At 36.6% G+C, this 26,580-nt stretch overlaps 1 protein-coding gene across 1 annotated transcript; it reads right to left on the reverse strand.

The window, feature by feature from the left end:
- Positions 1-26,091, reverse strand: LOC113583806 (inter-alpha-trypsin inhibitor heavy chain H3-like). Its single transcript, XM_035520588.1, has 19 exons — positions 26,017-26,091; positions 23,905-24,110; positions 23,625-23,729; positions 20,806-20,968; positions 19,542-19,652; positions 18,093-18,221; positions 17,775-17,891; positions 17,433-17,601; positions 16,089-16,199; positions 13,440-13,621; positions 13,165-13,344; positions 12,916-13,043; positions 12,570-12,784; positions 8,254-8,305; positions 2,224-2,345; positions 1,765-1,942; positions 976-1,118; positions 201-276; positions 1-115 (listed from the first exon to the last, which is right to left on the reverse strand). The coding sequence occupies exons 1-19, from the start codon at positions 26,089-26,091 to the stop codon at positions 1-3; spliced, it is 2,577 nt and encodes an 858-aa protein (XP_035376481.1).
- Positions 26,092-26,580: the final 489 nt, after the last annotated feature.

Here is a 26,580-nt window from a genome sequence, read left to right on the forward strand (position 1 = left end):
CTACAGATTTAATACAGTGAAGTCAGAGAGTTCTTGCTGCAAGGCAGCCGGGAAAGGGATAAGCCAACATTGAATATTAGGGGCTGAATGGAGTCCGTAGTCCATGGCAGTGCTCCTGAAATGAAAAATACTTCAGCTTAAGAACATCAGTACCAAGAAGTGCTATAAAATTAAGTGTTAGATTTATTAAGTGCACTTACCTATGTGCTTTTACTTCTTGATCATTGATTTTGACCAGTGATCCTGAAAGTTCCTCATACTGAAGATTTGTCTTTCCTTGAATACCATAGACAAATGAGTCACTAGGGATACTGCTGAGGAAGTGGGTCATTTGTGGATACTGCTGTTTTAGTTAGTGTTTGTTGACATTGAAATAAAACAATGGTATCAAATTCAAATTTAAAATGGCTCTAGTATTGTAGAATGCCCTGCTCATACAGCTTAAAGCTACAGCAAATTAATTAATGCTGTCACAGCTTCAAGTAACTGCTGAAAATGTCTTCAGTTGAAAGTGGAAAGAACCTGAAGCCTTCCAAATGTTAAGCTGTAAACAGTTCTTGGTAACTTCTGCCAGCTGTAAACCGTTCTTGGTAACCTCTTCCAGACTTGGGTGTTAACTGAGTCTTCCCCCCTCCCCAAAATTCTACTCCCTCCATACATTCCAATACATTCAAAATACAGTGGATGTAAATACAGTTGATGTAAACACAGTTGTCATATATACAGTAATATACCTTATGTTAAGAAAATGCTTACAGCAGCTTTAATGTCTTGATTCCGCCCTAGTATCATGCCAGTATCATGCCAAGAAGTCAAATTAGTGATTTTCAATGTTCTTTTTCTAGTTCTTGTTCCTAGAGTTTAGTCCCTAAAGACTGTTGTACTGTTGTACTGACACTGGCCTTTCATAAGTTGTCCCCATTAACACATAACCAATGAATAACAAACATATAATACAGATCATAATTTTTTTACCCAGAATTCCTTGCATGTCTTTTGGCTGTTGCTTTACAGCAGGCCACAGAAACACATCTCCAGTTTTTTTATGAAGGAAGAAAACAACACGCACAGTTCCCATGGTGACATCCATTTGAGTGCCTCTTAAAATCAAAGACACGCTAAGGGAGAAAAATGAGTAGTGACTTGTGTTTTCCAAATCTATAAAATCTCATTACAATAAACATATGATAGAAATGGTACAAACATATGGCACAATAAACATATGGTTTATTGTGCAGAGTTGGGTTTGATGCTGAGAGCCAAACACTATTCTCAGCTGCACCACCACTGGCACACATGGCCTGTAGGGCTATAAACACACACAAATATCACAATACAATGATGTGGGTTTTGGATCATAATATGATGCATATGGTGGAAGCAAAATAAAATTGCATATAAATTATTACATATAACAGTGCCAAACAAAAGAAAAATAATCTCTAGCATGTCATTATTATGAGATATTATGTGATTAAAGAAAGGAACATTTTATAAAACACACACACACACACACACACACACACACACACATATATATATATATATATATATATATATATATATATATAAAATGCCATATTTAAATGATTGGATCATCTTTTTGACTTCTGGCACTTAACTTAGTGGCACAGCTCACAGAATTAAGCCAGCTATAGACTTTATGTATGGATTAAGCTACACTGTGTAGACTGCAGTGTCATTAGTATCTGCATATTATAGATTCCCAACATGTAACCCATAAAAAAGGTGCAGAAGGTATACTTCTCTGTCTGAAGGTTGGTAGGATCCTGCCCCCACACAAACTTCACAGCATTTTGTCCATCAGTGTAGTTGATTTCATGGGTGCTGAGTATAAGGTGATGGTCCTTTTTATAATGAAGAGCGATGTGCTTGAAGCCCTTTCCTCCCTGCTCTGTGAGCTCACCATTCATAGTGAATTCTGTTAAATAAGGAAATATGTTTTTGGGGTTTTTTTGTGTGTGTGTGTGTGGGGGGGGGGGGGGGGTTGCCACCATCTATGAAATCAAAAGACACTTTCCCAGATTGAATAACTCAACCAAGTAATTCTCATCAAGTAGTTCTCATCTGGTTTACAGTGAATGAGAGATAATGTTTACATCATGCTAAATGGTAACACGTCATAAGAAAATAAGCATTATTTTCAGAATATCCCACATTACCAGGTTAGTGAGAGAGGTCATTGGAGGTAATGTCTCTGACCTGAGGAGGGGTCCTGCAGAAGGCGAAGTTTTTGGGCTGAAGCTATGTCATAACAGATTGGTTTAGGTTGACCATGAGTAGAAATTAGGAACCTCACGGAACTCACTGAAATATCTGTGTCTGTGTGTGTGAGTGTGTGTGAGTGTGTGTGTGTGTGTGTGTGTGTGTGTGTGTGGGTGTGTGAGTGTGAGTATGTGTGTGTGTGTGTGTGTGTGTGTGTGTGTGTGTGTGTGTGTGTGTGTGTGTGTGAGAGAGAGAGAGAGACAGCATAGGCATAAGCATAGAAAAAGGGTTTGAAAGGAAAAACATCAATAAAGGACCACAGAACAGAACTTTTGACTGACATGTGTATGACTTCTTGATAGTGTGTAAAATTTGACAATGCGGCTCAGTGTACCTGGACGAAGAGTGGATAGAAATAAAACAGGCACTCTGGGATTGGGTGGTGCACTATTGTCTGAAATACAGTTCAATGACAGAGAAGAAAGACTCAAAACACTCAGTAAATACAGAAACAAATCTGAGCTCACTCATTGCACACATCTTTGCCAGCTATAATGTAGTGGAAGAGTAGAATATAGTGGAATGTAATGGAATCTAGTAATGTAGCAAAAAATTGTACTCCAAAAACCCACTTGCACCAGGCTGGACAGTATTTCATTATGGAACTGGTTATGCACACACAGCAAATAGAGTGAGTCAGTTATAAGACATAAATTAGCTGACAATCAAATATGTGAAAATTTTGAAGAAAACATGGAATAGTTTAACATTAAAAGCACACCAAAGGATACATCATGACTGTAAACAGATATAGGTTACAAGTAAAAATAAATTTAGATTTTAAAATTATATTTTAAATTACATAAATCTGCTGTAATTGATTTTTCTAAATTACAATAATTACTGCCTTCAATAACCCCCTCCCGTCATCCAAGCCTCTCTTCAAATACATGCAAACACATGCAAATACATGCAAACACGTGCTCCCTTCAAATAATGCTAAGCCCACCCTTGCATCCACAGAATAACTGACAGGATGGCAGGAAAGGAACAGCTGTTGTAGAAAAGACTGGTTAGCACACCCAGGCTGTGTTGGAATATTTGGTTGCTGACTGCAGAGCCCAGGACAGTCCTGGACACCTCTTTCTTTCTCAGAGCATCAATTTTAGTTTTTAGCAATTTAGCTTCAGTATTATTTTTAAAATATGACGTACAATATCTTTAAATGATGCTATTTTGAAGTGATCTACACAAAAAAATAGAATCCAAGAAGGAATAGAGAGAAGAAAATTTTAATTTTCCAATTTACTGTCTACTTGGGAAAGGGAATAAATTAAGCCAAGTCTAATTTTACCATTAATACACATGCAGGTAATTTAAGCTATTAGCATTATTAGAATGCTCTGTTATTGAAAATATCAGAGGTAATGGGATAAAATACTTACCCACATGTGAAACTTCATAGTAATCAGAATCATCTTTACATGAAAACACAAGGTTTTAATTGCAATTTTTTAAATATATCCTTTGTTTTGGGGTATTTCTGGGCATTTTGGGCACACAGGTACTGGGCAGGACTCTAAAAATGTATCATGGATATAAGCTAAATTACATCTGCTGGGGTCTCAGAAATGAAAGTCTGATTACATCTGATGGGGTCTCAGTAATGAAAGCCTAATTGAGTATACAAAATGAAACAATATGATTTTTTCTAGGATTGCTCAAAATAGCCAGCAATCAACATAAAGGATACATTTGCTATTTTTCAATCCATTAACTCAGTTCCTTTTTTGCTTTTTTTTTTTTTTTTTTTTTTTTTTTTAAATGAGATGCCATTTGTAAACTTCTACAAGCACTTAAACATTTCGCTCTGATTTGAAATCTTGTAATATAAATATAGAACCAGATTTGGTCTTTTTAGAAATTTGCACCCACAAATTTTGACTTTGCCCTGCATTTAGCCTACATCATACAACATCATACATCATCATACAGCATCATAAAGCATCATAAAGCATCATACAGCATCATACAACATCATACAGCATCATACAGCATCATACAGCATCATACATCATACAGCATCATACAGCATCATACAACCTCATACAGCATCATACAGCATCATACAACATCATACAGCATCATACAGCATCATACAACATCTTACAGAATCATACAGCATCATACAACATCATACAACATCATACAACATCATACAACATCATACAGCATCATACAACGGTGGCTTTGCATTTTTGCTTCTTTCTTATGTTACACTTGCCTTTGTTTTCTTTTCATGCCATGCCTCCCCTGGCATATGTACATTCCTAAATCATTCAAATTAGCAGTAATCAGACCACTTCCAACCTCAACACATGTCAGCTGTCAAACTACAGGCCGATCTCAAACCTTCCATTTATTTCCAAGATCCTAGAAAAAGATGTAGCTCAGCAACTATGCTCATATCTGAATCGAAACCAGTTACATGAAGTCTTTCAGTCAGGGTTTAGGCCATAGTACAGAAACAGCACTGATTAAAGTAGTTAATGACCTATAGATCACAACATTTTACTAGATAGACTCTAAAATGTTGTTGGGATTAGGGGAACAGCCCTTTCCTGGTTTAAATCTTACCTTGCCGGTCTCTACCAATTTGTTAATGTAAATGGAGACTTCTCAGCATACCACAAGGTTAGCTATGGTGTCCCACAAGGATCTGTTCTAGGACCTTTGCTTTTTTCTTTATATGCTACCTCTGGGTTACATCATACGTAAACACTGTGGTGGTTTCCACTGCTACGCTGATGATACTCAGCTGTATGTCTCCATATAAACCAGAGGACAAGATACATCTTAGTATTATTGACGAATGCATAAAGGACGCCAGACTATGGATGTTGGGGAACCTTCTCCAACTTAATCCTGACAAAACAAAAGTGCTTCTATTAGACCCAGAGATAGCTAGGTCCTCATTCTCTAATTACTCAATGAACCTCAGTGGTCTCACAATCACATCTTCCTCATGATATTGGAGTTATTATGGATCCCAATCTCTTGTTCGATGCTAATGTAAATTATATTTCTAGGACCGCATTTGCTCCCAGGAAAATTTCCTATTGATTATAAAATACTTCTAATAACCTACAAAGCACTGAATGGTCTTGCCCCACAGTACCTTAGAGAACTTTTAGTGCATTATGATCCACCACGTCTGCTTAGATCAAAAGGTGCAGGCTCTTTACTAGTATGAAGAATAAAAAAATCTACCACAGGGGCCATAGCCTTTTCCTATAAAGCTCCTACACTATGGAATAACCTTCCTGCAAATGTATGAGATTCAGACACAGTCACAATATTTAAGGCTAGGCTGAAAACCTATCTGTCAGGCATTTTATTAACTACTTCCCATCTTAGGTAAACGTGTAGATCTGGGGGTCCATGGGTATTGAGAGTTCTGGTAAACTGGGATGGTATGGTGCTGTCACTTCACCTCTCTTTTGTCACTCAAGTTTGTTGACTGAGAGTGGTGGAGTGCTGATGTTCCAGGGTGCCCACATGCCTGTGTTTCTTTCTGGCTCTTTGCTTTTAGCTGTGCTGCCATAACTTTTGAACTTAACTATCTTCTAAATATATCTACACACTTGAGTTATATAAGAGGTTGATATTTAACAATGTGACAATATACAAGTTGCATTAAATAAATCTGACAAAGTTAATGGAAAAATTTGATTTTTTTAATATTATTCATTATGATTTAAATCAATATCATCACAAAGATGTATGATTTATAACATTTAAAAGGGTATTTAAATGTTTGTTTTTATAAATTCAGATTCATACATGTAATAATAATAATAATAAAAAACTATTATTAAAATGTCCTTAACAGGCCTCAAACTAAAGATTTACTTTAGTCTGAAATTTAATATAATTATTATAATGGACAGTAAACTTACCTTTTCTTGAAACATTCAGTGAAGCTATAGTGATTAGATATTGTGATACAAGTTTCAGACTTGTGATGTCACTTAATGTTACAGTGCAACATTTGTGCATACTTAAAGCATTTGCTTTCTTGACTAATGTATTAGTGTTCTTGCTTAATGCAGTTGTGTTGTCTACTTTTGTTTGTTTTTATAAATGCTATTGTGATTTGACTTTGGGTCACTGTACATACATCCTTTGTCAGATTTCTAAATTAAATGTTGTAAAAATCTGGAAAAACAAAAGGCTTTTAAAATGTGTCTGTATTTTTAAAATGTGGCTGTAGATGTTACAAATGGCACCTCATAATTTGTCAATCCATGCATCACAGTGAAAACTGCTCTTCCAAAAAAGAAATGGGAGGTAAGGACCTGTTTCTGCTTCACTTTCCATAAGCAGGCCTGCAGAACCAGAAACTGGTGTTAACTTTGATTCACTTTAGAATAAAAAATAAACAAGTGACTAAATGAATGAATAAAAAAGGATGAGGCCATTACAGTAGGACACTCTAAAAATAGCTGGTCAGTAAGAGAAGAGTTGAAAATCTGTGACTACTGCACCAGCCATTAATGGGCACATGATGTCGAGCATTTGGCTTTGATTCAATTTCAAATTTGTAATAAACCACAAGAAAAATAATTAGCAAAATAGCATGACAGTGAAACAACTGAAAACAAACAAACAAACAAAAAAAAACAAAACAAAATAAAACACATGATTATCATAAAAGAGGCCATTAGCGTAGGTCACATTCAAAATAAGAATGAGTGACGGGGCCTGTGCCTGAATTACCTGGTGCCATGAGTTGCCCACTGGACATTCCTGCAGAGGAGGAAAAAATATACTGACCATTCTTTTACAACTTGATTTGAATGAGTGAACAGAATGTAGGTGAAATGCAAATTTGCAGATCTGAAAATAGACTCAATCAAATTACCTACATAACTTTATATTTTATATTTGTGCTTTAATTTAATTTAAATTAAAAGTCTTCTGTACACCTTCAAATAACAATTCGCAAATATAATGTTATGGCTTTCAGTCAAGTGTGATAAACTAGCTGATTGTTTAATATGATACTCTAGTGTCATAAAAACAGTTTTAGTACTTTAAAAAGAAAATTGCAGCATATTAACTTGTATTTACTTTGAGTGACATTTCACTGGATGTTTATTATTTTTTTTAAATACATATTACATATACACTGTGTGCACAATTATTAGGCAAGAGAGTATTTTGACCATATCATCATTTGTATGCATATTTTTGTCATGGAATGCTCACCTCCCCCTGAGTTGTCTGTAACCACACCTGCACCTCGTTCATTTAAATGTATATAAACCAGTGTCAAAGTGTAAAGAGTTGGTTATTGGTTATTGTTGGCGTAATGTGTGAGTGTGACGTGTTAATGTTAGATGTATTCTTGTGTATCATGTTTGTTTAACGTTTACCGTTTCATGTTCCTTGTTTGTGATAAGTGTAAGTGCCGCTGTCGTTTATGTAAATAAATGTACATCCCAGTCGCTGGAGTCTGTGCTTCCTGCCCCTCGCGCTGCGGCACTCGGGCCACCACTCGTTACAGTTTTCCACTCCAAGATGCATAAACTTGAATGCTTAGTGCATTTAAGCATATCAGGTGACGTGTGTTTGTGTAATGAGGGAGGGTGTGGCCTAAGCAGATCAACACGCTATATCAAGGTGTGCATAATTATTAGGCAGCTTCTTTTCCTCAGGTAAAATGGGCCAAAAAAGAGTTTTAACTGACGCTGAAAAGTCAAAAAAAGTCTTTCAGAGGGATGTAGCACTCTTAGAATTGCTAAGATATTTGATGCAAATAGTCAACAGGGTCTCAAGAAAAGTTTTGAGAAAAAATATGCAAAGTAACTGCCAAAGATTTGAGAGGAATCAAATGTAAAGCGACCAGGAACCCGTTATCCTCCAGTGGCCCCCTTCCTCACCTGAACTAAACCTTAGTGAGAACTTGTGGGCTCTTCTTAAATTTATTTATTATAAATTAAATAAATCTTCTTAGAGATTTATTGTGAAGGAAAACAGTACAGCTCTCTGAACAGTGTCTGGGAGGCTGCGCTTGCTGCTGCACAAAAAGTTGATCGTCCACATATTAAGAATTTGATAGACTCCATGAATGGAAGGCTTATGACTGTTACTGAAAAGAAGGTGGCTATATTGGTCACTGATTATTTTTTTATTTAGATTTTTTGAAATGTCAGAAATGTTTATTCGTAAATTTTGAGTTGTTTGTTTATTATTCTTACTTTAACAGATGAAAATAAACACGTGAGTTGAGATAATTTCCATTTTTCATTTAGTTGCATAATAATTCTGCACACTAATAATTGCCCAATAATTATGCACACATGGATATTCTAAGAAAGCCATAACCTCACTTTTACTTTCTTAAATATTCAGGTTTGAGGTTTATTAACATTTTGGATTGACTGAGAGCACTGTAGTTCAATAATAAAAAAAATCCTCAAGAATACAATTTGCCTAATAATTATCCACACAGTGTATATCTGTTGGGCTGTTTCATCAGTTTCTAAAACGTCTAAAACGAACAAACAAGCATAATTTTACATATTACTATATTCCAGGAGTGCCCAAATCTAGTCCTGAAGACCTACTACCCTGCAGAGGTTCGTTCCAATCCTAATCTACCATGCCTGTGTCTAAAAATAAGTAACTACTGAAGTCCTTGATTAAGTGGATCACCTGTGTTAGATTATGGTTGCTTTATTAGAATTATGGTTGCTTTTTTAGAAACTAATTTATAATTAGTTTGCTTTAGCCCCTGGCTCCTCTGTATATGGCTATGCACAGTCATATCAGAATATTATGACCATCCCTGGTTTGGAATGAATTTGGCCCAGGATATCACAGATGCCAAATGACAGGGTTTGCTGCATGTATAAATAAGTGAGCACACCAGTCAGTGTTATCAGGTGAAAAATGATCATCATGGGCAAAGGACTTGATTTGACTGATACCAGGCGAAGGGTGGTAGCATAATCATTAACTTTGTGGGATATTCTAGGGTCACTGTAGTGAAGGTATACCAAGAATAGACTTCTCGTACATTGAGTGCCTCCAAATGGCATAAAACAGGTGTCCCAAAAGCCACTGATGCCAGAGAGGATGATGACTCAGTAAAATGGTACAGAGCAATTGATGCACCCAGTGGACCAGTTAACCTCTGTAATGAGCACAGGAGTAATGAGGAAACTGTCAGGGATCACCAATGAGTGAAAATTTTGTTATGTCTGGGCCTGCGAATCATATGCATGGTTAAGGTGCCAATGTTAATCTAGGGTCATCATCAATGTCACCTCCAGTATGCACTGGAGTACCATAATTGGACACAGGAGGATTGGAAAAACATTGCCTTCTTGGACAAATCTAGATTTGTGCTGCATAAACTGGATGGAAGATGGCATATATGTTGCCAAACACATAAGAACCACCTCCAAGAGACAAGTGTGGACCAAAGGCAGGGTGATGCTGGCAGTGTACATGTCTGGGGATATTTTCCTCGCATGAACTTTGAACCTTAATACCACTGCATGAGACAATAGGCAATCTTAGCAGATCACATGCACATGTACACATTTCCCTGATGGTAATGGTACATATAAACAGGATAATGCCCCACTGCACTGCGCAAGGGTGGCGCCTGAGTGATTTCAGGAGCATGACAGTGGCCTTCCCTGACTTGCTAACTCACCTGATCTAAACGCAGTGGAGCACATCTGGGAACGCTTGGATCATTGGGTTCACCATGCTGACCCACAACCACACAATCAGAGGGACCTCAGTGCTATGCTGCAGTTGGAATAGCCATACCTCTTATCACCTAATACAGTCCATGCCACGACGTCTTGCTAGTGTCATCTAGGGGTGGTTATTCCTACTATTAGCTAGGTGGTCATAATATTCTGATATGACTGTGTATTTATCTCTATATTTTTTTCTATACTATATACACATAGTATTGTATCTATCTTTTAAAAAATATATAGATATATGTGTTGTGCTGTTTCATAAGTTTCCCATTTAAGGTTTAGTGTTATAAATTAGAATAAAGGTTAAATATGCAAGTAAGGGAAATGAGATTGATTTTTCAAACAACAGGCTACTAATGTTGAGTGAATACTGTGTTCCAAAAGAGAGAAGAGAGCTAAATACTTGTGTCTGGTAGAGGACGTGGAAATGGTTGCATCACTCGAAAGAAAGCTGTTGAAAATTTAATATAAAACTTTACATAAACAAACAACTGATAAATAAGTTGATACAAAAGTGAAAAATCAGAAAACATGAAAGCTGTTTTTTGTTTTGATCTAAAAAAAAGGTTTTCCAATACATTTTAACTGAAGCAGATGGACATATTTGACATATTTCTGTATTAGAGGGGTGCCCAAATCTAGTCCTCAAGACCAGCTACCATGCAGAGTTTTATTCCAATCCAAATCTAACATGCGTGCATCTAAAAATAAGCGATTACTGAAGGCCTTGATGAACTGAATCAGCTGTGTTAGATTATGGCTGGAATTAGACTCTGATAGGTATGTCTCTGGTACCGGCCTTTGGCGCCCCATGCTGTGTATAGTTAGACACCTATGAGGAAGAACCCACATTATTATAGATGCCCTTCTTCAGACCTCCAGAATTATTTCATCTTAAGGCCTAAAGTGAATCCTGTTGTTGTGTTACTCTCTTAGGCAGAATGTACTAGAACAATATATGCAACACATATTTGGGAAATCTCTGAGTTTGCTTTAGTCCCTGGTCCCTCTTTATATGATTATAGTTCTCTCTCTATATTTTTCTATAATATATATACATGGTATTATATCTATACTATATATAGTATTATATATACACTGCCTGGCCAAAGAAAAGTCACACACTCTCAAAAAGAGTCACACACTCTAATATTGCATTGGACCGCTTTTAGCTTTGATTACAGCATGCATTTGCGGTGGCATTGTTTCCCCAAGCTTCTACAATGTCACAACATTTATTTCTGTCCAGAGTTGCATTGATTTTTCCCCAAGATCTTGTATTGATGATGGACAACTGCGCAAAGTCTTCTCTGAAGATTCTCAATGGGGTTCAGGTCTGGACTCTGTGGTGGCTAATCCATGTGTGAAAATGATGACTCATGCTCTCTGAACCACTCTTTCACAATTTGAGCCCGATAAATCCTGGCATTGTCATCTTGGAATATGCCCATGCCATCAGGGAAGAAAAAAATCCATTGATGGAAAAACCTGGTTGTTCAGTATATTCAGGTAGTCAGCTGACCTCATTCTTTGGGCACATAATTTTGCTGAACCTAGACCTGACCAACTGCAGCAACCCCAGATCATAGCGCTGCCCCAACAGGCTTGTACGGTAGGCACTAGGCGTGATGGGTGCATCACTTCAGCCGCCTCTCTTCTTACCCTGATGTGCCCATCACTCTGGAACAGGGTCAATCTGGACCCATCAGACCACATGACCTTCTTCCATTGCTGCAGAGTCCAATCTTTATGCTCCTTAGCAAATTGAAGCCGTTTTTGCCAGTTCTACTATTGTTTTTCTATGATTTGATTTCACAATACATTTAAGTGATCGCTCATCACGATCATTCAAGATTTTTTTTCCCACCACATTCCTTCCTCGAAGATGATGTTTCCCCTCTGTCCTTCCACTTTTTAATAATGCATTGGACAGTTCTTAACCCGATTTTAGTAGTTTCAGCAATCTCCTTAGATGTTTTCTCTGTTTAATGCATGCCAATAATTTGACCCTTCTGAAACAGATTAACATCTTTTCCGTGACCACAGGCTGTGTCTTAGGGTTAAATAACTTGTTGCCAGCTGAAACATAATCAGCCATGCAGTAATTATCCAATCGGAGACGCTTACCTATTTGCTTAGTTAAATCCAGGTGGTGACCTTTTTTTTTGGCAAGGCAGTGTATAGAGTATATTTTTTTAATTGCTCATTTTTTGCTACATGCTTTTTCACTTTGCCACAATGAGTACCTCAGAAAGTTACTAAATCCTCAAAACTGAGACATCAGGTTTATTACCATCATCAGATGATTTGCTAAAAGTTGAACTGTTGTGCGTTCAGTGGCACAAATCATTGTTATTCTTGTTAGGCTATGATATATATTCACAATACACTTTCCCACATGGAAAGACTGGTGTTACAGAGCTTACTCACATATGATTGCTTTGAGTGTGCACATACAGTATATGTTCACTTATGTTTATGTTTATATGTGATTTGTGCAAAGTAAAAGTCCTGCAAGCATGCAAAATTAGATTTCTGTATTTGCTGCCTTGCTACACTTACTTTGTGGTGGAATGTATGCCAGTGCATGTTGGAGGGAATGATGTGTGTGCTGCTGCTTCCCCTCTTTGGGTTTGTGGGCGATTTGTGTCTCCTCTCCCTGGGGCTTAGTGACCACCATAGAGGTCAGAGTAGTCACAAACTTGTACTTGAGAGAGAGAGCCAGAGCTTCTTTCTTGACTGCTTCTTTCTCTTCCCCTTTCAGTGTTACTCTGAAATGCAAAATAGTGAATAAAGTAAATGATTAGGCTCTTTTTTTTTTTTTAGCAAAGACACAGAGGACACACACTTTTACATTTTCCTGACAATATGGGGGACTCACACACACAGAGCTCAGACTCACTCTTTCTCTAGTAGCTGTTTTACTGAAAGGTAGGCCCATAGTCTCTGGATGAAGTTTTCATTTTGAGATGAGATACCCATTAGGTCTTTCATGGACACTGAATCCTGGTATGTCACATTATGACTTTTCTTCAAAGAGGAAACATTTTGAAGAGAATCAACTGACTTCGAATGGAATGTTATAATTGTAATAAGAAACAGAATTGAAGTAGTAAATGGTAGCGCACTAATATAGCACGGATGATCTTACAGAGATTGCGATGACTTCTGTTTGGAAAGTCTCCAGGCTGTTGTTTGTGATTTGACCAGCCACTATGATCTCTGAGCCATTGTAGTACTGACTAAAACTGGTCTGGGTGAGATTTCCTGCTCCAATATAGTTCATTTGGACATCAGTTAAGAGAGGTGTGGCAACTTCTGAATAGAAACCCTATTGAACACAAAGATAGTGCTGAAATCAGCCAGACAACCAACTACAGTACTGGAATGCATATAATAGCAGATCACTGGCAAATTACAGCTAACCTGGAGCTGAAGGTCAGCATCTGAGTCCTCATAGATCCTGCGCGCGACTCCATTATTCTCTAGTGCCATTTTCTCCAGGAAATCAAAGTTAACATCAAATCCAAACCCAAGACAATACAGGGGAAATTTCCCCTTAATGGCTCCTTTCACATTAGCTTGAATGATCTCTTTGTTGATTTCACCTATTGGAGAGGGTGAAATGGAGAGACAACCTTAGTGAAGAACCAGTCACACTGCCACATCATCATCAGTAGTTCAGTAATAGTCTTGGTGTGTTCAGTTTTCTGATCTGAGAACAGCCAAGAGCAATAGTTTAGGTTAATCCTGGATGATATGCATTGAGACAAGTGCTATTGAACTGAACAAATGCAAGTTAATAACACAACTTAAAATCCTTATAATATGCCCTATATTAATCAAAACGGAACGATTCAGATACACTAAAGTACTTTAAATGAAGTTAGTTGCATTCCTTCGTGTATGCAACTAAACCAAACACAGGGCTCTAATTTCTTTAAGTGAACTAACATTGCATGTTACTAATTTTGTAGGGCGCATGCACATTTATTGCCATTTGTTAATTTGGTGGCCAGAAATAAATGGACCTGTGAAACGATTTGTGTTGAAACAGGTCCACTATTTGCACCACCTGCTTCAGACCTGCTCTAATTGCAAATGCAAGTGCAACATAGTATTTTCCTCACTTGACATGTCAATTTTTTTAAGCACAAAAAGTATATTGTGAACATTAAATATGAATCAGACAGTTGGTATGTCATTACACATGTAAGATTATATCATTTAAATCTTTTAAATAGGCACAGTATCCACAATTTTGTAAATATCAATAGTTCAAGTTCAAGTTCAAGTTTGGTTTATTCGTCACATACATAGTCATACACAGTGTAACTCGCAGTGAAATGGTGGAGAGTGCTCTGTCCAAACTGAGGAAAAGAAACAGGGGTGCATAGAGAAATATATTATTCTATGTATGTACAAAATATATTAACAGTGTATGTACAATATATGTATATTATGATTATATACACAATGTACAATGTATATGGTTGTGTGTATATGTACACAATCTACAGAATGTACAGATCCATTTCGTATAATAACATATCTACAGTTGTTGTGTTACAAGGTAATTGAATATAAATATATATATACAGATATACAGTTATGTTACATGGTGGTGGTGGTCCCCACAGTTTATCAGTTTCCCTGATTCAGGGCCCGAATGGTCTGTGGGAAGAAGCTCCTCTTCAGTCTCTCTGTCTTGGTCTTCAGGGAGCGAAAGCGCCTCCCTGACCTCAACAGAGAGAAGAGTCTATTGTTGGGATGGGTGGGGTCCTTCACAATCCTCCTGGCCTTGGTCTGGCACCGCCTGTAGTAGATGGTCTGCAGGTCAGGAAGTTCCGTGTGAGTGATGCGCTCTGCTGAACGCATTACCCTTTGGAGTGTTTGTCTGTGCTGCTTGGTGCTATTCCCAAACCAGACTGTGATGTTCCCCGTGAGGATGCTCTCGATAGTGCAGGTGTAGAAGTTCCGCAGTACCTTGGAGGGCAGTCTGAAGTCTCTTAGGCGTCTGAGGTGGTAAAGACGCTGACGAGCCTTCTTTGCCAGGGAGATGGTATGGCGGGACCAGGACAGGTCCTGCGAGATGTGAACACCAAGGTACCTGAAACTATCTACTCTCTCCACGATGGTTCCACTGATCCTCACAGGTTGGTAGTGCCGCTCCTGCTTCTTGCTGCAATCCACGATCAGCTCCTTTGTCTTACTGATGTTTAGGAGGAGAGTGTTTTCCTGGCACCAGTTTTCCAGATGTTTAATCTCCTCCAGGTAGGCCCTCTCGTCGTTGTCCAAGATCAGACCCATGACATCGATGTCGTCAGCAAACTTGACAATGATGGTGGAGCTGGAAGTGGCTGTGCAGTCGTAGGTGTACAGTGAGTAGAGCAGGGGGCTTAGGACACAACCCTGAGGAGTTCCAGTGCTGAGGGTGAGGGTGGATGAGGCACAGTTGCCCACCCATACTGATTGTATTATTAATTTTTAATTTATAAACAAGAACAGTAATACTGCTTCGAGTTCCATATATTTTGGTGTGGCGACTGTACTTTCCTGACATTTTATCTGAAGCGGCTTCTTTAAGTGTGAGTATATTTATTTATTTATTTATATTTTTCATGCTGCCATTCCTGCATGCTCACTACCATAATGAAATTGTCACAACTGTAAAGGCTATGAGAGGAGTTCACGTGATTGGATGTTGCAGTTGTACACCTTACCACACCTGTTGGTTATGTATGTATATTTTCGATCTTCCAAGTATCATGTTTTGACACCACAGACTGTATAAATTTACTTTCGTTTTTAAACTTAAAGACCTGTTGTTTGATGACACAGTCCAGAGTGGACAGCATATTCTTCTGTTCAAGTGCTACTTTCCTTACTTGCCAGAAATGGTTTCATTAGCACCGGATTTTGGAAATGTGGACATGAGTGCTCCGATGTAGAGACATATTTTAGGGACATATTTTTTTAATGCTTTAGATTGAGACCTGGGGTTTGTGTGTGTGTGTGTGTGTGTGTGTGTGTGTGTGTGTGTGTGTGTGTGTGTGTATCAGTGATTTTATAAACCTGCAGTAGGGTCTCCATCAGTAAGTAGGATGAGGATGGAAGCAGAGCCTTCTCGTGGGTGACTGTTAATAATCTCCACCCCCTTCAGCACAGCAGCATTGATGTCAGTATCTACAGGGAAAAGTTCAGAAATTAAAATATCAGGGGTCATGTATACTAATTATGTTCACAGCATGTGTCATGGGCAGATGCATTCTACCTGAAAAATAGTGTGAGTGTTATGTATGAAACTAGCATATGATTTGCCACAGACATAAGTTATTTAAACTACATGGTGAAACATTTGAATCTAAGTTATGATCACTGCAAACATGGGAGGATTATGCAAAACGATGGGTGGAGGTATTGAAAATGTGACCGTATATTCAGTTTAATTTATTAAAGTTCAGGCAACTAGCAGCACCCATGACTACAGGGCCATTTCCTTGCCTCTTAATACCAGGCAAAATGAAGTAGAAAAAAACACATACTGTATGAATAATTTAGAGCAATGTCATTTGGCACAGAAATGTTACAATAACAATATTAATAATGAATGCATAAAGGATGTAAGTTTGGATAACTGAATAAGATGGCAGTCTAAATGAGAAATTCACAGATAAAAGAGTGGCTACCTCAGCATTCTAGTGGTAAATGAAGCATAACAATGTCCTCTACACTTACCACATAATCCTGAACATGAGTTTCAGGACCTATGTACCAATTCAGTTTTTTCACCCATTGCTTTAGTTTGTATTTTATTGTAACATTTTTTATTAGCAAAATTAATCCGTTTAAATTAACTTGTAATTTGATTGATGTTCTGTAATATAAGAATGGCTATAAACACGGTTAATTCTTCCTAATTTGAGATTTTGGAACCAAAATAGATTTTTCATAAATAAAACTTGATCTGTCTATATATCTACTTAGTTATTTCAGAGTTTGATGAGAGACTCCAGTGATTTTACCTTTCAGTGTAATTGATTTCCGAAGATGCAGAAGAACTATGCCCCTGTGCAATGTTTTGGTGAGTCTTAGCAACATTCATTAAAACCTTCCCCCAATCCTTTAGTTTGTTGAAGGCTAAATGTATCATAAGCATTTCCCTGCAACCTTTAAACCCTACAACTCACAAATTACATATTGCATTTAGTAGCATGAATTAGTAAATATATCTATGTGCAGTTTACCGTAGCTCTATTTATATAATAGCTATAAACCTTTTGAGGGATTTCTAAGAATATGGTACACAAAGTATATGAGGCACTTCATAAAATTAAACACAATGACTTTGTCCATTAATTTCTATAAACACAATTAATTTACAAGGAACTGAATTGAAAAATATGGGAGCCATCTCACATCCTTGATCTTGTATCTCCCTCACAAAGGCCTTTGCAGCCTTCAGGTTCATCTCTGTGGCTTGGAGGAGTTCAGGTTTCCAGACGTCAATAAAACTGTCAAAGGTGATTAGGCCAAAGTAATCGTCCCCATTAAGATCACCCAAAATCTTCAGCATCGCCAAACGGGTCTAAGATAAAAGATCTCTTCAGCATGTCTGGTTGCTCATAAAGGCTAGACTCAGATAATCCAATACTGTAGCATCAATTTAGTGTTAAAAATGAAGCTGCACAATTTCAAAATTGTACAGAGAATATTTTGGTTTTAATTCATGCAGATTACACATTTTTTCTTATAGCACACCTGATGCATTTTTCGTCCATGCATAGAGCCACTTCGGTCAATAACGAACACTACATTTTTGGGGATTCGCTGAATATTCATCGGTGCAAAGTAATGGACAAAATAGCCATTTGATGCCTGTTGGGGAAGACAGAATGTGGAAAAGAAAAAATCTTTAATTTAGCTTAAAGTCAGTATATAAACATTCTTGTAGATAAAGCTTTCTGCAGCTTTTTCTAAATATTTCTAAAATTTGCATTAACTGTAAAATAGCCTTTTAATCTCTATTTGGCTGGTTTCCACTTTTATCATAGAGTACTTTATAGCAAAATTCAGTACCTGAAGTTCTCCACTGGGTTTGGGTCTCTCTACATCATAAATTATGAGCAGGTCCCCATTCAGTCCATTTTTACTACAACTTTTACACTTGGTCTGCTGCTCACGAGTAGGATAAAAGCTCACCCACATCTGCTAATACAATACAAACGATTAAGCCTCATAAACTTTATATATATATATATATATATATATATATATATATATATATATATATATATATATATATATATATATATATATATATATATATAGTACACAAAGTCTTCCAGAGAAATGGAACATTTTGGTCAGAGGTCCATCATCAGTTGTGCAAGCAAAGTGCATATTTCTCTTTCTTTATTAGTGACACCTTTCATTATTGGAGCTTTGCTCTATGGAAATTAGACTTATGACCCTGGAGTGTAGCATAAAATCAGGTGAGAGAGATTTCTGTGTATCAGTTTCAGTGTGAATCTACATTAGAATGTGAAATTCAAGACATCTGAGTTTAACCTTGTATGAGGCATGGCCACCGATGCTACACCAACTGGGGCCAGTATTTTTAAAAACTGCCAGTCTTGTGGGACTTTCTTGTGCAAAGGTGTCGAGAGTATACCAAGAAAGGAGTAGTTGAAGGAAAACATCCTGCAAAAGGGGATCCTGGGACATAAACAACCCATTGACAAAAGGGGTCAGAGTTGGATGTAAAGAATAGTTCTGACAAACAAGTGGTGCAAAGTCAAGCAAATTGCAGCCAAATACAATGTTGCTTTCTAACTAACATGTTGGACAGTACAAGATGTTGTTTCTTAGCACTGCAGATGACCAGTTTGAGTGTAATAGGAAAACAGAAAGGTAAGACTCCAGTGGGCAAAAGATCACAAAAATGGATGACTGAGCAGTAGAAAATCAAGATGAATCTAGATTTGTTGCTCCATGCTGATGGAATGTTCAGAATTGGCCGCAAGCAGCATGAATGGATGAGCCCTTCCTGTCAGGGGTCAACAGTTCAGGCTGGTGGAAGAGTGATGGTGTGGAGAAAGTTTTCTTGGTACACCCAGAGCATGGCAGTACCTCATTCTAATTTGCGACACCTGTGCAAAACTATTTTCAAGGGGTTCTAATGTTTTCTTTCCTTAAGCTACCTAACTTTATTTATGCATCAATGCAATGTGTATTAGCATTTAAACATCTACTTCTTTGAACATAAAGTGGTTTCACTTCCTAGAATTTCAGAAATGTTGCTTGCATAGTTGATGAAGGACAATGCACATCCTTTTTCTATGGAAACCTTGTGTGTGACACTGCAGTTTTTACTACCTCTACATCTTTAACCGCAATACACTGCGGTTAATCCTTAGAATCTCCTTCATTTAAATATACATTTCCAGTAGGATCATTTTTACATTAAAATGCATGTACTAATGACAATTTGCACAATAATGTTTACATACAACCTATAAACTTCACCTTTTGGTCACTTTGAGAAATTGTTATGGCCTTTGTCAGCTCATCAGTGCTCAATCCTCCTGCCACATCCATGAAGGAAATGCTTGAACTCTCATGAATGTACACATCAATCTAATGAAGAAACATAATCAGTAGTACTAGATTAAAGATTTAATGCTAGATTTAAAGGGCCTGTATTATGGAAAACTGAATTTCCCTTTCTTTATTTAAATACATAATTTTGTAAATATGTAAATATTGTTAAAGTTGCAAAACATTTCATAACACACTGTTCACACTCCCAATCCATACAGTATATTTGTAATCTAAGTTGCAAAATAGCTCATTAAGAGGTCACTGTTTCTCTGATGTCACAGTAACAAGTTAACTGCCATATCTCTGCCTACTTGGCCTACAGCAGTTTAGCCCCATTCAGTTACCTTGCGATTCTCAGGCATGTTTTAGCTTGGTGCTTTTTAAATGATACACAATACAGTGCAGCCAATCAGAACAGAGCTCATTTATCATATACCCATTTTAAAGGCACAGTAACAGAAACAGCCTGTTCTAAGGTACAAAGTGATATTGGAACATATTAAAGTAAAAGAAAAAATTAGGACAGGAGCACTTTAAAAATGCAAATCAAATTTAACTTTTCTTCTTCTTCCTTCTTCCATGTGAAATATATTTTAAAAATATCTACAAAAAATAAATCTACATGGATAGCACAGTTAACCACATAAAAATAAGTGTGGGTATCAGGAAACACCATAATTTAGAGGGAAAAAAAACCCTCTTTAAAACACCATAGTTCACCTCTATTTACAGCATTGAGCAGATGATTTTAAGTGACTCATAATTATGACTGAGTAGAATTTGAGAGTTTAGGGGCCCAACAGCAGCAACATGGCAGTAGTGGGGTTTCTGATTACTAGTCAAGTGCCTTAAGCACTGAGCTACCACTGCACTATATAAAAGGTCACTCAAAAATACCACTAATCATTTTTATGAAAATATCTTAAGCATTACAGTTTTCTGTCTCTATCATAAAAGCAGCTGAAGGGGGCAGTGGTAGCTTAGTGGTTAAGGTACTTGACTTGTAATTGTAGGGTTGCTGGTTCAAGCCCCATGGTTAGGCCTCTGAGCAAGGCCCATTGCTCAAGTTGTAATCAGTCATAATTGTAGGTCAGTTTGGATAAAAATGTCAGGTAAAGCTTTGGTATTGATTCAATATTCATAATCTATCTTTGATAGAGTTGTTGTATTTAGTCAAGGGTCACAGTACCTTGAAGTCTGCTACAGGCTGCATAGGTTGGGCATTGATGAGTAACTTATATTTTCCAAGGCGTCTCTTTAGTAGCTCATCATAGGTGAGTTCAAAGGTCACCTTACTGAATGCAGCCACTGTGACAGAGGTTTTAAAATCCTCCAGAGTCCTTCCTACTGAACTGGGACAAAGAAAAACACACAACATCAGCACTGATAATTTACAATCAGTATTTATTCTATTTATTATTAATAGTTAGTCACTGGGAGATATGCCTCATGGACCTGTACACCTGGGTTCTAAATAATAGTATAGCAATCAGTACTAATCAACATCAGTTAAGCCATCTGAGGTTCATTTTTTGAAAATTTACTTGACTAAAAAGAAAGAATATAAATAGATTTTGGTTTTTGAAAGTGACTCAAATGCAGTTGTAACCATTGCTAAAATCAGTTTGCTCTTTAGCATTTTGTAACTTGCTCAGTGTTATTAATTTATTAGGGGTTCAAGCACCTGGTGCTATAGCTACAGCGATGTGAAATGCGTTGAGGTCGTAACCCATGAGTTCTAAAGACAGAATTCTTTCAGATTATGATTCTTTGGCTCAAACAAAACAAAAGAGGTAATTAAGATTACCTAAGGCCCACTTAGATTTTGCAAAACCTACATTTGTGAACTGGTCCCAGAGTTTTCAAACAAATTACACAAAATTGGTTCCAAAAGAATCTGAACCTAAATAATAATAGAAATAAATGTGATTATTACATTTACACTGATTAGATACATTTACAAATAATATGCATCTAATATGCCTAATATTGACAGTCATGTTGCATAGCTTTATTTAAATAGATGTAATTTATGAATGGCTTTATCAATTTTCATGAAATTTGAAAGACTTGTACCCCCTTTGACTTTAACGTAACTAACTGATCAGAACTTTGTCAATAGGGGGCACTAAATTATTCAGATTTTTCTCAGAAACCACTGGACCAATCATTAGCCAATCAACTTTCAGCAGGTATTTAGCTTACTATTGGCCAATTAACATAAAACTTGAATGGAGGGATTTTCTACAAAGCCTATAAATTATAAAATAGCAAATGCAGGGTGTGGCTATTTTGGGACATTTGTTGTTATTTGTGCTTTATAAAGCATAATAAAATATTTTTCAAAACAAACATTTGTCAATCTAACTGGATTTAAATTGTGGACACAAAAAACTAGTTTTAGGACATGCTCACACTAGAAATTTTTTCCAGACACAGGAATGCTTAGTCTGTGAGTTCAGTATGTTTTGTCAAGTATGAAAGCTGCTTTTCAAGCCCAATAGTGATGCAGAGATCCAGTCTCTGGACCTCTTGAAATAGGTGGTTTGGAGTTTCATGCAAACTGTTGTGCAGTCTGCTGTGTGTGAAATTTATCTGCACTGGTCACCACGTGTGGTTGCATGATTGGCTCATTTTGAAATGTGCCTGCTTTGACATTTACATATACAACATTTATTTGATGCCTTTATCCAAAAAACCCTTGCAGTTATGACTGAGTACAGCTTGAGCAATTGAAGGTTAAGGGTCTTGCTCAGAGGCCCAACGGTGGCAACAGCTGGGTTTGAGTACCTGAACCACCAAGCTACCACTGCCCATCTCTACATAACATTTCCATTTACAGCACTTAGCTGATGCTATTATCCAAAGCAACTTACAATTATGACTGACTGCCACTTGGCAATGGAGGCGGTTGAACCAGCAACCTTCCAATTACAAGTCAAGTACTTTAACTACTAAAATACCACTGCTTAATAAGTCGCTTAGACCGAGAGAAGAGACTTACCATGTCTCTTTGCTTTTGAATTTTTTTGATGGCAGAGAAAGAATTGCAGTGTATTTTATGTAGGGTAGCCATATGATAGACCCAGGTGATCACTAATATGCATCAGTATGCCCTACCTTCATAGTACTGGAGCAAGGTTACTATAATAAGTTCACCTTTTTGTATCAAGTGTGTGTATTTAGAGCATCATGAAAAATACATGCCTTATGCAGGCCTGGATGGCTAAAAGCATTCTCATATGAGATGACTCCTTGTTTGCATGTGCTTCTACACGGTGAGATGCCATGTGTCCAAAAAGTGCTGTTTTTCACTGCTTGAATGTTTGTATTCAAGAAAAATAGTGAATAATGAAACAATTGTCTGAATATAGATACACAAATGTTTAAAAATTATCAAAAATGCATTTTTACACACATGGTAACTGTTATATGGCAAATGGTCTGGATGTTTTTTAAACTGTCATGCACCACTCATCAACCAGCTGAAGATCCAACAATCGCACCACACCATCACCCATCTGTTCATATTAACCTGTTTATTGAATAACTCCCTGCACCTGTTCCTCATCTCACCTTCCCACTCAGACTGTGTTTTGCTTTTCATTAAAAAAAACCTTTGTTTTCTGTACACTCGTGTCTTACTGTGTCTGCAACATGTCACATAGATTCAATTGACTAAAGCTTCAAAAAATGCAGCCAGATTGTGACCAAATTTGGAACATATTTATAAAATTCTAAAGGACTAGTTTGTATTTGGGTGTTACGCTGGTGATTCTTGCAAAAATTAATTTGAATCTAAATGTTTATTTCTGTTTTCAATGTAGGAACACAAATGGTGTTAATTCATTTGTTCATGCCTTCTTGTTGAATCAGTCTACAGTAGAAAGCTATGTTACAATCTTTGCCTTATTTGCAAAATTGTGATTGAATACAGGGGATCACTGCTTGTGGCTGTATTTTGCACTATTATTTTATTTATTTATTAGTCATATTTTTTTGTGGTACCTGACCATTCCGGCACTTTCTCCACGAGACACAGCCTGATTGTATTGCTGCTGGGCCTCTTCCTTCTGCTTCACAACCCCATCATATGTCTTCGCTTCTATGGTCCTGGGAGGATTGTTATTTTTTCACACTGTAGCTTTGAGTGGGTATTGAATCAAACAAAGTCAGATCCTCTAACATGTGACCAACTTAAAATATGCAAGTTTAAGTCATTGAAACTGAATAAGAGTAATTGAATTCGAGTCAAGCGGTGCTTGAAAAATGACTGATACTGACATACATTCTGAATTTACTGATGAAAGCATTCTTAGGTATCTTGACGTGGAAGTGAACCTCTTTGGAGCTGTTGAGCCGGTTTGCCACACGGCTTGTGATGACTGTGATGGCGTAGCGACTGGTTACTGTGGAATTGATGTGGAAGCTGTAGATGTCAACATCTTGCTCCTGTGATGGAGGACAAAATAGAAAAATGGAGTTCTTGATTAACTGCTTTCTTCAGTTATATTTGTTCTTGTGAGTTAATATCATATCATTTTCATATTATGGCTTCCTTCTACATGCGGACAAATGATCCATTTTCTGCATGACATAAATCTGAAATTAAGTGATTCTGTAATAAAATGTAGCATTTCTGCATTTTTGTTGTCCAGTAAAAAGTTTTATGATGAACCATCATAATGATGTAATATAAGAACTGATATACATTTTGAAGGACTGTCCTTTTATGTAGAGATTGTAGTTAACCTAACAATAGCTGGACATTACTAGAGTACTCTTTAAAAGTTCCTTGATTTGTAATATTATCCAGGGAGAGTGTTTACAGCTAAGCTTTTACAGCTTTGCTGAGGTAGACACTTTGTCCAATGTTCATATTTGTCTCACACTGAAACTCAAACAAATCCATCATGATGGACCTTCACCTACAGGAGTCGGTCAGCTCTTTGCTTTCCTTTGTAAATTAAAAACTATTCCTAACTTTCATCTTATATGTATTGTGTCATTTGAAAATATATTGAATAATAGGATACGATGTTTTATTGTCAATCAGTTCATGAAGATTTTTGTAAGTCTAGTGTATTTAGTATTAGTTTAATGTAATATTTTGGCTAACAGTCAATGTATTGATTAAAACTATTTTATGTACCAAAATGACGGTGCAGTCTGCTTTAAAAGTACTTTTGAAAGGTCATGTTAAAGTAAACTTCTTGAGTTTTTTACAGTAGATATTTACAGCCCTTTTATTCCTAAAGTAGTTCAAATATTTTGTAAAGTACTTTCATAAAGCAGTTTTATATTACACATTATAATATCACAACTTAGGAAGTTGTACACAAATCTTTATTACTTCTTTCTTATATCTTTAAATTTGCTGTCTCTCACAGTTTAAATATTTTTAAAATTAGTTCAGCATCCATTGCACTTATTGTCCTCTGCAATCAATCCCTAAATTATTTCAGTATTGAAATAAACGGAAACAAAATACAAAATACAGGCAAAAGTATTGAACAGAAGAAAACCAAATAAACACAATAAAAATAAACATGTTAAAACATTAAAATATGTTAAGCATTTTAAACATCTGTTAACATGATAAAAAAGTTTAATTAAATAACATGCTACCTTTTACTGAATGAGATAAAGAAAAAACGATTTAACCACAGGCTAGTGTGGGGGAATAATATCTTACTTAGTCATCACATCCAAATATAACTGTGTAAGAGCACACTATGAAGCTCACTATCTTAGGAGTTATTCATTATATTTTGCTATAACAAAAGTACTACTAGTTAACACAGAATAAATTATCACAAATCATAAGGCAAATCAATACATGTTGTTATTTAACTAATAGCTTACTTGCCTTAAATTAGGCAATTATTTAAAAACTCCTAATTTACACCTGCAATTAGAGAAAACTTTTTAGGTACACTTATTTTAGGTGCATTTCATTTATTTACCATTACAAAAATGTAGTCTAAATAGTTACAAAATGTAACTATTGCTGTGCACAGTTTCACAATCACGTTTCACACCAACCATCAGTGGTTAGTTTCTAACCAGAGGACTACTGATTGGAAAATATTTATACTGAGGCCATCTTTAAAACAACAAGGACATGTTAGGTAGGCACACTGTAGTGGGTGTTGGCACAAGTGTATCATGCGTAGCCAAGGTGCAGAAGTGTTTAGCTGTACTTTAATTGCCATTATACAATTGCTACTGGTAAAGCAGTTCTGCTAAATAGATTTGATTCTTTTACATAGAGCCACTTTGTAGTCTAGTTTTTTTTTTTATAACTACTCTCTAACATTGTTTATGTTCAAACTAGGTTTATTTTAACAGCAATCACCCAGTTGTCAGTAGCAAATTAAAAAATGCCAGTTGACTTTACCTTCTTGGAAGGGTCGGCGATGACACATATACATAACACTCCAAGGAGAGTTAGCCGAACTGTGACTTGGGCCATGGTATCCCATGTAAGACTGAGACCACAAAATAACACAAAGTCTTTTAAAAACACATACAAACACTTCCATTGGTCAGCTCAGATAGATGAACGACAACACCCCTTCATCCCTGAAAACCTTTAAACAACTGCTCTAAAAAGAACTGCAATAAAATCAAACAAAATGCTGTTTGTTCATGAGTGAAAGGAACATCAAGCAGGCTTAACAGGGCCAAGCACCAAATGGTTATAATCGATGCTGTTAAGAATTGTGTTCATACTCCTGAAGAATTTGTTACTGTATGACATCAACTATAGCACTGCTTTATGCTTTAAAAGTAAAACAATGCTATCATGTAGAGTTCCTGGATCATTATTTGTAGATGTACAAATCTATCCTGATAGGGTGATATCGCAAAAAATTAACAAGTAAAATAGGATATTTTTGCTCATCAATGCCATATATCTTTACCATTTAACATTCTCTCACAAATGGCTTTTAAACTCAAA

Source organism: Electrophorus electricus, chromosome 20 (assembly GCF_013358815.1).
Source record: "Electrophorus electricus isolate fEleEle1 chromosome 20, fEleEle1.pri, whole genome shotgun sequence".
Lineage (NCBI taxonomy): Eukaryota > Metazoa > Chordata > Actinopteri > Gymnotiformes > Gymnotidae > Electrophorus > Electrophorus electricus.